Genomic DNA, 13119 nt, shown 5'->3' with positions numbered 1-13119 from the left:
GGTTTGTTTTTTTTTTTATTTATACAAGTGCTGTGACCCCTGTGAGCAGGCAAAAGGAGACAAAAATATTGTGAAAGAGCCTGTCTTGTGAGGTTTCTACACTCAGTTTTGCCGGTCTGTTTAAAAGTTGAAATTTGCAGTGAAGCTCTTGGAGTGTGTACCCAGATCAGGGCACAACCCTGAGAAGAAAATTCTGTGTTGCCCTCACAAGAAATTCTCCCCGTTAGCCTCCATTTGACTGGAAGCTGCATGGCTGTTCTGCTACCAGAGCTGTGCCCTGCCAGAGAAGCAGATCTCAGGAGACACTGCTGAGAAAAAAAAGTGGTTTTAGACATTGCTTGGATTGTAGTCCAGCTCTAAACTGATGGGGGAAATGACAGTGAACCTCCTCTGTGTCATGACATTCTTATCCAGGTTGCTGTGCTACATCCTATGAGATGTGCAACCCAAGACTGCTGCAGTGCTCAGTTCTGTGGAGATATAGTCCTTATTTCCAGCTTTTCTTTAATTAAATGGGATTATTTACAACTGGGAAAGAGCTACTTAGTCATTAGTGTTTTCCAAATAATGTGTGGCTTTTACAGTGAGGCCAGAAGTGCCTTCTGTGTTTTTGGTGGGTAACTCACCATGACATATAACATTTGGACTGGGACCAATAATTGTACTTTGCATTTTTCACTGAGACCTTTTACTGCTTTTCATAGGAACACTGTTTATCCCTTTGAATTTCCTGTGAGTTTTCATAAGCAACTGTAAGGGGGTCTTGACCTTAGGCTGGGAGCTGCTGGCTGACAGGCTTTTTAGTTCCTTGGCTGGGATGAGTAGATCTAGAATGACATTAGGAGAGAGAACCAGGACAGATGTCATCTGACCTGATTTTTATGTGTCTAAAAATTACTTATTTAGACTAAGCTAGCTCTCTAGAATTTCAAATCCAAGGAAAGGAATAAGCACCTCCAGAGACCATTTCCTCCTACTTATTTTAGACAGCTGTCTTAAAATGGGATAAATTGCTCTCTGGAAGTATATGACTCTAATGCCTATTGTGAGCATCTTCACAAAAACTACTTGTTAAGAATAGGGTATACCCTGATTCTGTACAAATACTTGATGCTCTTGAGGTATTTTCCTTATGTTGAAGCAGTAGAATGATTAGAGCTACCTCTCAAACAAAAGCTATGCAGGCAGAAAAATATAGTTGTAGTCTCAGTTGCTCAGGCAGAGTGCTGATAGTGAACTTGGTGAAAATATGGCCTTGAGGAATCCCATGGAGAAGATGGGAATTCAATATGCTAAGACATCACAGGCTCTCTACAAGCTTTGTTATCCATTAATTAATCACAACAGAGAACAATACTGAATTCCATATGTATTGAATTTTACATGAATTTATTGAATAGTTAGTTAGCTGTACATTTGTGAACATATGTTAATTTCATATATCTACTCCTCTTTTCTTCACAAAGTATTTAATTTGTACGTGTAGCCAATTAAAAATCACTTAAACTGCATCTTAAAATAACCTCTGGGTTACTTTTTTCTGATATGGAGGTAAGTATTTAAAGCGAATTGTTTAGTGCCTACTATAAGGTGGTGTTTATTTGGCTGGAAATTTTGATTTCCATTTTTTGTAATTCCTTTGCTGGATCTGAATCTTCAGCCTTACTCACCATAAGCTAAAGTTATTGTTGAACAAAATAATGTTACAGAGACTGTAGAACTGCACAGTCCTGTATGTGGAAACATATTTTCTATTTCTAATTAAACTGTAAAAACAAAATCCTAGTACAAGCAGCCATCAGGTGTGATTTGGAGACCACCATGAGGAGAAAATGAAAGCAGTGCTATAGCTCTAACAAAACGTTTCTTTTTCTGAGGGAGTATGAGACTTTTGATATATTGGAAGCATGTTAACAGCTTTTTACTTGAGAATTTTTCTAATGTGTGAGAACTGAGAAGATACTATATCAGAACTTTGAAATCATGAACTTTTATTATAAGATATAACAGGGGAAAACACCTCACTGCACGCTCTGGTGCAGCACTGAGCAGATCAGGATCCTCAGCCACCAACTGTCTGTAAGGCATGAGCAGAGTGCCTAGAAAAAGTTTCTCAGTACAGCAGTAGAGTTGTAAATTTGCGAGGCAACACCACTGTGCAACAAAAATGCCAAGTATCTTGCTGGTGTGTTGTTTTTCCCTCCCAGCAACATAACCACACAGGGGATGTGGAAGTCCAGAGAGGATTTTCAGCAAGGTTAGAGCTCCCTTGGAAAGCTGAGAAACGCTGCCCTGGAAGTTATGCTCAAAAGTCAGGCTTTTGTCAATCCCAATCCCACCCTCACCACACATTTTAGACCTTGAATTTAGGTTATTCGTGTGCATTAGTAGTTATTTCTGTGAGGGAGACAAACACAAGTGTCAACAAGAGACTTAAAGTCACAAATTAAACCTGTCTCAGCACCAATACTTGAAGGTGTATCTACTGATTCTTAGACGTGATGTCTGATGGATTTAATCAGAGTCAAAGTATCTCCTCTTGTCACATTAGACAGAACTATTTATGCTTGCTCAAAATTGTCTCCAATTTTGCAACATCCAGTAATCACTAACACAAACTCATTCCCCTCTTCCCTTTTGACCTTGTGTCACCCTTGGATAGGACACCACCCAACCTGTAAATCTACAGATTTATGTGGACTCTTAAAATTCCTTTCTTGCTTGTGAGTGCTTTTGGATGTCTTCAGTGGGCTGGAGTGTCAGCATTTCATGCTCAGAGATCTGACACAGCTGTCAGATCTTGACCATTTTTTTTTTGTTTTGGCAGGGAAGAGAAAGAGATGGGCTCAATTTTCCTTCTAAGGGCTCAATTTTCCTTCTAAGGGCTCAGTCCATGTCTGTCACATCTGAGTGAGTGCTCTAAAATTCACAGATGAAAAAATTTGGCAAAGACACAAATTTGACAGTAGGTGGACTTGGGTTAATTTTCAACAATGTGGATTAAAAGTCAAAGTTCAAGTTGCGATATCAGTCGTTTCTTGGAGAAACTTTTTCAAAACTGTAAGTACCTAATTGTTTTGCCATGAGAATATTTTCCTTTGTCTCAGTCTAACATTAGTGTAATTGCATTTGAGTAACAGTTTGAACTGTACCTAGTGAAACAGGATTTCAGAAAGCTTTTTGCAACCAGAAAAATAAATTAGGTAAAAACTCTGCCACTATAATTGTTCTCTGCATGGTTACCTCATGTGATTTTTAATCCTGTTTGTAAATAAAACAAGGATTTAGCAGTTTATCCATATGACTAAGCTGAGCCAAATGGAAGATGAATTTTACATTCAAAGCAGGATGTCCTCTTGGGACTCAGACAAAGCAACTTGCAGAACATTGCATCATAAACTTTTAAATCAAGATATTTGTGTGGTTTTGTCCCTTTTATTAGTTAGCTAAAGTGAAACATGGTTTAAAACCATAAAAGGTATTTATGGGTTTGCATGGGACAAATGGGTCCAAACTCCTGTCTCAGTGCTGGCCTGCCTGCTGTTGTCAGCTGCCCCAAACAAGCCTGTTTTGATCCACACGGGAAGTGTCTGGTTTGTTTTTAAGCCAACCTTGTTCAACCCAAGTTACATGGGATGCTGTACATCACACAGCTGCTTTGTACCTCTGGCCTGTGCTGAACTGTCCACACTGTGTGTGTCAGTTCTTTGTGCACTCGACAAAGTGGGTGTCTTTTAGGACACAAGTCTTCTCATCACCCCTCTGCCTTTCTGGGTGCCTGTGGAGATTTAAATAGTCCAGCAGTGGAGATGGCTGGAAGAGGCAGTTGTGGTGTCACTGCTGATTTCTTAGCCTGCCACTAATATGTCACCAACTCAGTGCAGAAGCAGAAGGAGGAACTTTACTGACCTCTGAAGTTTCAGTGAACTTTGAAGGCTTGTGAGTGGGACTCAAGAGCAGGTGTTTACATCATAGCTGGTAGGTCAGTCAGAACCTGAGGGCAAACTTTTGTGTAACTATATAGTTTTACCTGGCCTGTTCATATTCCTCAAGTGATTTGTTACAAAACTGTCACTCTGTGACTATCCTAGTAGCATAAGCTGTCTGTCCTCTTGCTGTTGGCTAAAAAGATATTGATGGGTGTGCACTGAAGGAGATAGTTTCCTTACAACTCTGCTGATCCTGGGAGTCCAGCTGTGTTCAGGGCAGCTCAGGTTAGGGCTTGAGACCACAAATATTTGAGGTGATATAACACATCACTGGTGCTCAGATAGGCATGTTTTGCTCTCTGTCCTTTCCTACTCTGCTTTCACCCCCACTTTCTCCTCTCTTCTCATGTTCTTGGCTCCACTTTCCTGCTCTTTTGCTTGTGTGGGTCTGACACCTGTTGAACTGTTCAGTGGGTCAAATCAGCTCACTACCTGGAAAGCAATCTTTTTTCTGTACTAACTTTCTGCCTGTTTAATGAGTCAAAGAGGTTTGCAGATGAGTCTGAAGAGCTCAAGAGTGTAAGCAAGGTAAGCAATAGGAATGTACAATGGAGGGTATGCAGATGGAAGAAGGGAGTGGGAGCACTGTTGGTTCATCTTTAGGCACAGAAATGGTGGTTTAAATTCTAACCTGGATTTAAAGTGTGGTGTAAACGTGCCTGAGCTGAGTTATGCACCTGAGTTATGTTCTCTGATAATCTAGGCTGTTTGTGTGGGTTTCAGTTCCATTTGACCAAGTGTGATTAAAAAAATATTATAAAGCTAGCAAAAACAATCTCAGGAACAAAGCTGGAAATAGTGATTCTGTCTATTTTGTTTTCCAATTTGTGATTTTAATAATTATCCCAGTAAAAAATGGATTGAGATGCACCTTTTTTTTTTACCATAATTCATGCTTTGAGGGAAGGTAAGGCAAAAGTAAAGGCAAACATGGCCTTTTTGTCCTCTATAATTTTATGAGGAGCAGTTTCTGATTCACCAAGACAAACTTGGGCAGAGGTTGCTGGCTGGTATCTTGTAGCACCAGAAGAGAAAACCTGCAATTAGCCAGATGATATTCCCTGTGTATGTTAGGGAAAAGCAGGGACTGGTATAGTAAGGTGAAGAATCCCATTTCAAGCTCCTAGGAGCAGAAGAGGACAGACATGGGGGACTGCTGTGATGTTTTGGCATCACTGGTGGGCTCCACTCCGAGTAAAACAGTATTTAGATAATGCATAAACATTTCTCTGGGACATAAACTTCTATTCCAAATTGCAAAGAAAGTGCAAAGCTGCATAAGCACAGTTTAGTCCTGTGACTGAACACAATTTGTGTAAGCAAAGCAGAAATACAAACTATGTATATATCATAACTAATTGTATGAGATGCTGACCACCTACAATTAATTGTGAAGTGTTTCCAGGAATGCTGTAATAACACATTACACTTTTAGAGACTGAAAATAGAGAAGGTAGCTATAGAAGGAGTTAATGCCCATGAATTTGCTAGGAATTGAGTTAGTTAGGAAACACATTTGAGAGGATTAACATTGTTGTAGAAATTAATGTTTGAAGAGATTGACCGGGAGGGTGTTGGGTTGAAGAATGTGAAAGGCAATTCAGTCCTCTTGGTGGGCTTGTCAAGTTTGCTTCCCAGCCATGGCTCCATGAAGCAGAAAACACAGCAAAGAGCTGCTGCAAGATCACACTTGGAAAGGGTGCCCAAGACAAAAAAAGAGGAAATTAGCCTGTATGCATCCTGACTATAAGGTAGGGCTCTGACTTGCCCTGGTTTTGTTCAGCTTACCCTATCAGGCAGCAGGGAACTGTATTGAATAACTTGATTTAATGAAGTCTTCTTAGGAGTCCTTAGAATGAAATCTGTTTAACTCATTGTGCTAACCCTCAGGAAAAAAAAAAGAGAAAACATACTAAATTACAACCCAGACTTAATTATGCTTAATTGTGCTTTTGCAGGTAAGTATATCCAAGTCCCTGGAATATGTTGCTTTTTGAACACATTTTTTGGAATATAAGTAAGATGTGTAAGAAAGCAGGTGGCTTAGCATTACCAGAAGCTCTAACCATCAAATCAAGGTGGACATCACTAAAAGGAGGCAGAAAAACAAAGAGGGATATTTTTGCAAGTCTTGGGAGGAAAAGCAGAATGGAGTCTGTTTTGTTTCCATTCAGAATTTTGGTTTTGGTTTTATTTTGTTTCCCTCTAATTTTAATGCCAAGAGATTAATCTCCAATAGTTTCTATTAAAAATTAACAAATATACAGTGATGCCAGTGGAAGAAGAGAGGGCTCAAAAGAACACACAGAGCAGAATTAAATGTCTTTTTTATGGCTAGCCAGGGCAGGGGTAGTAAATAAAGACCACGGAGACAGGTATACATCAGTCAAACATATAGGTCTTTGTAGTTCTGTCTGCCACAGTGGTCAGTGCCAAATGCTTGTGCAGAGGACTGAAAGGCTGTGTTCAGGCTTGCCCTCAGAACACCTCTTTTCTCTGTTCTTTGCTCTCTGGTTGTATGCTGCTGACAGCTTTCAGTGTCTGATGAGACATAACTGGCTGTACATTGTTGACTTTCCCATATCAAATTATCTTGATTAGAATGAAGTGTATGGGCTTGTAGGTTTTGTTGGAATCCAGTTTGCAATTATTTAAGGAAGATACTCAAATATCAAATCTCTTGGAAGGAATCTTATTTTTTTGGCAAACATGGGATATAATTTTTTCTTCTTTTCTCTCGTCTTTTTCAACACTGTAATGGGATCATTGGACAGACTCAGAAACAGACACTGGGAAAAATTAAAAAAGGCAACATGAAAGAAACTGAGAAGCCACGTGCAGAGGACAAATTCTGTTGCATTTCCAAGCTGAAGGTACAGAAATATTTTAGTGATTTTGTAGGAATACACACCTGTGATTTCTTGCATTTGCAGTGGTTTGGTAGAAGTTACAATCTAGTCTGAATGACTAAGCTGTTTCTTTTCTACCCTTAATGCCCTGATCAAGGTCAAACAAGTCTGTAAACAGCCATGTGTTGCTTTTGCTGTCCCTGAACTTTACACTGTGTGCTGTTTTGGAGTTGTGGTCTATTGCTGCTTTGAAACCCCACCTCTGACTTTGTGTAATCCCCCCAGTCTGACATGTTTACCATTCCTTCTAAAACTTGTTAAATGAGCCTTACTAGTTGTGACTTCAGTAAAAATTGGCTGTTGATGTACCTTAGATTATTTGAGTTGTCAAGAAATGGTATAAAAAACTTGTAAAATAGCTTGTTTTTCATAGTAACTCAAAGCCCAAATACATTATTTAAGCTTTTTAGCATTTGGAGGAGATGTATTTAAAGATACTATAGATTTAATTTTGTAAATACTGTTTATTAAGAACCCCAAAGTTAAAAGGATTTGAATACTAGTGCATGTATTCATATTTTTATTTTTTTTTACTGACAATTGCTACTAATTGTCTTGTAAAGAGACAATGTCTTTAAACAAAAAGAAACTGTTTACTCCTTGACCTGTGCTGAGATGGGAGAGCAGATACTGGATCGAGTAATTGAGCCAGAGGAAACAATCTTAATTCGGCAAGTAATTTGTCATTCAGATGAGCAGAGGATGGGAAGGTCTGTGCACCCTGGTCTTTCAGTCCTGCAGGTGGCAATCTTGCAGCAGGCACAGCCTGTCTTGGCTGGGGAAGTGGGGCTTGAGGTTTTCAAAGACAGTCTTGTCAATGGGAGCAGGCGAAGAACAAGGATGTACGATGTGGATGCAGGATAGACGATGGGATTTACACACAGAAGCACATTTTTGGTGGAAAAAGTGGAATATTCATAAATGTATAATTTTGAGTTCTTTATGCATTCTCCTCTTCCCAGGTGTTTCTGCTGGCACTGTCACTTGCGTTTCTTGGTAAAACCATGTCTGGTGCTTACATGAACAGCATGTACACACAGATAGAGAAACAGTTCAATATCCCAGCTTCTTTGGTGGGGATCATTAATGGAAGCTTTGAAATTGGTAATCTCTCATTTTAATATTTCTTATTATTTGAAAATATGATAATTTGTTTGAATATGTATTAGTGACTCATATCCTTCAAATCTCTCAAGTGTCAATAGTGGTCAACTCTGTCCTTCCTTTTCAGCTGATACTTAACCAGTTATTGTCTTGGAAACTAATAGGACAACTTAAATGAGGAAGTTTAGTATTAAAAAGTAGTTCAGCTAATTTCTGCACTATCACACAATATAACAGAGCAACTAACAAAATAGGACTACTTTAAGAGCTTTGTATTGAATCTTTCTGAACAAAAAAAAAGATTTTACGAGCTTTGTTTGAATTTATGGTCACATTTAGCATTTTACAGTTCTTTTAATCAAAGTTGGCTGGAGTGGATTGTGGATCCCTAAATTCAATAATATTTCAAGATTTTGTACCCCTACAACTGTACCTGCACAGAAAGTTTCCAGTTCTACTTTTAGTGCCCCTTACCTTGCCTATTAGTGAGTTTTTTGCCCAGTGACATGAAATGGCCAAGATTAGCAAAGTAGTACGTAAAAGGCTCATTTTAAGTAAATTATCTGCTCATATGAACTTGTTGAACGATCATAATAATATTTGAAATAATTAAGAGGCATAAGTGACTTATTAGGACTGTGTAAATATACATCTTGAAGTCTCATTCGAGGAACTGGTTAAATGCAATCTGTTTGGCAATCATACATAAAAAAGGTATTATCTTCTTTCCCAGAATGATGCTTATCACTCAGAGACATGATTTTGTTCTTTTGACAAAAAGATCACAAAATTAGTAGGTGTGCAATTACTAAATTGCTATTTTTATGGAGACTGATTCATAATATGAAGCTTGATTCTTTTCTTAGTTGCATAGCAAAAAATGAAGAAGGAAAAGATCAACTGATTCTGAAGTGAAAGTAGAGGAGAGGAGAACAAAGATTTTTAGCACATTTGTATTTTTAATGTTGCTAGGTACAAAAATACCATTCTTAAAAAAATTCTTCTCAACTACTCAAGTTAATATTCAATTATTATTCCTTTTTTTCCCTGTAACTATCATCATGTGTTTATTATTTTCAGTAAAAAAGTAGTTGGAGGCACATTACAAAATAGAGTATCTTGGGGAGTATAACTTCCTAAGTCAGCTGTTACTCTGCAGCACTTGGGCCTGGTCTCTATGTAAAGCAGTGGGAAATTTCTTTTCTATGTAGGTGCAGTCAAAAATCTCTCTCACTGTGATCTCTTTTCCATTCTACCTTCTGTTCTCATGTTCTTTTCATGTGATGTAACTTGTCCAAAAAAAGATCACACATAGCAGGAAATTACTGCATCATGTAGGCAGTTCCCTGTCTAGTTACAGTTTTTTCAAGACAAGAAAAGAAACAGATGTTGAGCTTACAAGGTATACTTAAATTCCTGTTGCACTTTAAAAGATCTGTGGATGCCTTGCTTTGTAAAAGTGAACCAGGTTCTTTTTGCAGGTAACTTGCTGCTGATAGCATTTGTGAGTTACTTTGGAGCAAAGCTTCACAGGCCCAGAATAATTGCTTTGGGCTGCACAGTTCTCTCATTTGGATGTCTTTTGATATCACTTCCTCATTTCCTCTTTGGAAGGTGAGTATTTTGCTTAGCTCACAGCAGCTTCTGCGATCCTCACTTGTGTTAATCCATGACTCCTTCCACAGTGTTGCTTACTGAGAGAGACATTGCTGAGCATGGGTTCAATATGATAATTACAGAGCAGCTTGGTTTGTTTTGCTTCTGAGATGGCTTCAAAAGTCAGTCATCACTTCCTGAGGAGAGCCCCCCCTCTGTTTGGCACCTTCCCTTTCCCTTGCCTTCATCCTGGTGCTACACCTTGTGTGGATTCTATAAAGAAACTGTGGGCTGTGATACCAATTACATTACCAACTCTTATCTACTTGGGTGGGCAATGCAAGATGATTTTTAAAGATATCTTTGGTCTGGGGCCTGGATGGGAGATCATACCTGTGTTGTCAAAGCCTTTACAGAGCATAATGATTCTTCAACTACTTTTTCATGATGTTTGATTGACTTAACAAAATAATAATGTAGGCTTGTCTATTTTAATCAGTGAGATATTTTTTGAGAAAAGAAGATCCTCTAATCTTGCTATGTCCAATGTGGTATGACTGTGACAACCTTGGTGATACCCTCTGCTTAGGGTGTAAATTGGATTAAAATCTAAGAAAAGTAGGAGAGAAGATCATATGGGAGATTTCATTAGTGTGGTTCATGACTCCTCCTGAAGCACCTGTTCCAAGATTGTGTTGGAGACTAGAAAAGAGTCTGGGTAAAACACTGCTACATTTTCTTTGTTCCTGGCCTGTTTCATTACTGAGTCTCAGTTAACTTTTGACATGGCTTTCCTCCTTCCTTATACCCACACACTCTTCTTGTAGGTAGCTCCATTACAGACATATGAGGTGGTTCTCCTGTATATCTTAACCTGTACATGCTTTCCTTTGATTCAAACAGGTATCATATTGAAAGCAGCATTTCACAACGGGAAAACTTTTCAGTGATGCCCCTATGCCTTGTTAACCAAAGCTCGTTCTCTTTGCCTACAGAGGAGCCTTCAACAGGTATGACTCTTCTTATGTCTGCTAATACATTTTCCTCAGTTTTTATAGTGTCTAAGTAAATAGATTTTCATTTTTATTAGCAATTACTTCAGGGTCCTGCTTTTGGTCAGTGCTTTTTGCAGGCATGAAAACTAGAGGCTGGGAAATTTCCTTACCTTTGTGTTTCTTTGTTCTGTGACTCCAGAGCTGTAACATTTTTTCATGCAGTTTTCACAGTATCCAAACAGCTCAGTTAACACACCTGGGAGTCACTTTGGGAGTCTATAACACCAGGTTATTTTCACAAATATTCCTCTTTTTGACTTGAAATACTGTGGTACTGTGAGGAGATGGGAAACGTATTTGGACGATGTGTAAAAGGCATCAGGATTCTTTTTTTGTACCACACAGGAAATAAAAGAAAGAGAAATAGACGTAGAACTAAACATAGATCTTGCTTCCTTTTAGAGGAAAATTTTTTAAACTAAGCTAAAACTTAATTGTGGGCCTGAACACGATACTGATTCTAATGATTGTGCACTAGAAATGTGCATATAAAATAAACTACCGTGAATTCAAAAGGCTCAGAGGCAACTACTGAATGATCACACACAAAATTCTTACAGTGAGGGTGGGATTAATCTCCTGAGTCCACAAAATTCTCACACTGAACATGGGATTAATCTTCTGAGTATGCTGAGTGTACTTGGGTAAGGTGATTGTTTCCCTATTAGTTTATGGATGTGATGTTCATATATCTGAGTCCATCTCCTGTGTGAAGCAAAAACTGGATTGAATTTGACCACACCTGCATGTGAGTTGCTTCACCCATGTTTTCTGACAGCAACCTGACACTGACACAGGAGATCCAGACTTGATCTCTGGTCAGTAATATTTTCATTTAGAAAGTCATCAGTTGCTGCTGACAAAGCTCATTTTTATTTGTTAATGAATTGGCACTGAGAAATCAAAGTAACACAAAGCAGGAGAGAATGTTGGAATCTGAAGCAGATTTGGTGAGAGTGCTTTCAATACCATCATTCAGATTATTTATCAAGAGGTATCTTGGGCTGCATCAAAAGAAGTGTTACCACCAGGTCAAGGGAGGTGATTCTCTCCCCTTTATCCCACTCTCATGAGACCCTATCTGGAGTACTGTGTCCAGATCTGGGGCCCCCAACATAAGAAGGACATGGAATTGCTGGAGCAAGTCCAGAGGAGGCCACAAAGATGCTCAGAGGGCTGGAACACCTCTGCTGTGAAGACAGGCTGAGAGTGTTGGAGTTCAATCAGGAGAAGAGAAGGCTCCAGGGAGACATTACAGAATCCTGCCAGTACCTAAAGGGGACCCATTAGAAAGCTGGAGAGGGACTTTTTTACGATGGCAGGTACTGAGGGAACAAGGGGGAATGGCTTTAAACTGAAAGAGGGCAAGTTTACATCAGATATAAGGAAGAAATTTTCACTGTGAGGGTGGTGAGGCACTGGAACAGGCTGCCCAGAGAAGTTCAGCCAGGTTGGATGGGACTTCAAGCAAGTTGTTCTGGTGCAAGTTGTCCCTGCCTATGAGAAGGGGATTGGAACTAGATGGTCTTTAGAGTCCCTTCCAAACCAAACCCTTCTATGATTCTACGATTGCCAGAAGACTGGACAAGGTATGGCATGGACAGGGAAGGGATTTAAACTCTGCTTCAGCAAGTTCATCAGCTTTCTCCAGTTTCTGAGCCTTTCAAGTATTGTGACCAGGTATTTAACTTTTTTTTATAGGACAAGCCTACCCACCAATGTTTAAGCTGCTAGTCAATTCCTTGTTTCTAGATTTTGATTAATAGTTAGAATTAAAACATTAATTATGACTTCTTATTTTACTTGCAGAATGTGAAAAAGAGCCTGGCTCCTTGCTGTGGATATTTGTGATGGTTGGAAACATAGTGCGAGGAATGGGTGAAACCCCCATCATGCCTTTGGGCATTTCCTATTTGGAGGATTTTGCCAAAGCAGAGAATTCACCTTTCTACCTGGGTAAATCTGCCCTACTGTGATAACTCCCCTCCCCCAAACAAACACACACATAAACAAAAGCAAAAGAAAGGATTGTTATGACTCCCTTCAGTCCAATAAAGGAAGAGAGAAGACAGTCATTATTGCCTGATCAAAATAATACTGTGGAACTTTAACTAGAATATTGTAGAATTTAACTAGAGATTAACTTCTTGAAGTGGGCCCATTTTTAGGCACAAATGCCTTTCCAGTACAGCTGCCCAAGAGATATGTAACAATTCCAAGAAAATAATTATGTCTGGGTTCTAATTTGGTATGTTTTCTCTTTTTCCTACTCTAGCATGTATACACACAGCAACTGTAGTTGGCCCCTTCCTTGGTTTATTGTTGGCATCATTCTGTGCAGAACTGTTTGTTGATGTTGGATCAGTAGGTCCAGGTAATGGCTGAATATATAAAATCTCATGTATAAATCTGTAGTCATGTTGGTGCATTTAACAGAGCTGAAAGATGTTTCTTTGCTACTATGAG

General features: G+C 39.0%; 1 protein-coding gene across 8 annotated transcripts in view; it reads left to right on the top strand.

The window, feature by feature from the left end:
• Nucleotides 1-13119, top strand: part of LOC135414110 (solute carrier organic anion transporter family member 1A2-like) — a 46064-nt gene that overhangs the window by 23348 nt on the left and 9597 nt on the right. For 4 of the 8 annotated variants that reach the window (XM_064654420.1, XM_064654423.1, XM_064654424.1 and 1 more), the window contains exons 3-8: nucleotides 6764-6862; nucleotides 7861-8002; nucleotides 9484-9616; nucleotides 10502-10608; nucleotides 12463-12609; nucleotides 12929-13027. In XM_064654420.1, coding sequence (XP_064510490.1) covers nucleotides 6764-6862; nucleotides 7861-8002; nucleotides 9484-9616; nucleotides 10502-10608; nucleotides 12463-12609; nucleotides 12929-13027 — 727 coding nt within the window. Of the gene's footprint in view, nucleotides 1-1451; nucleotides 1552-1766; nucleotides 3061-4257; nucleotides 4518-4922; nucleotides 5741-6763; nucleotides 6863-7860; nucleotides 8003-9483; nucleotides 9617-10501; nucleotides 10609-12462; nucleotides 12610-12928; nucleotides 13028-13119 lie in introns of those variants that run through there. The other 4 variants (XM_064654426.1, XM_064654427.1, XM_064654428.1 and 1 more) reach the window with 4 other exon arrangements.

This window comes from Pseudopipra pipra, chromosome 5 (genome assembly GCF_036250125.1).
Source record: "Pseudopipra pipra isolate bDixPip1 chromosome 5, bDixPip1.hap1, whole genome shotgun sequence".
NCBI lineage: Eukaryota > Metazoa > Chordata > Aves > Passeriformes > Pipridae > Pseudopipra > Pseudopipra pipra.
Note: the sequence above shows the minus strand (reverse complement) of the source record. Positions and strands in the feature narration are given on the sequence as shown.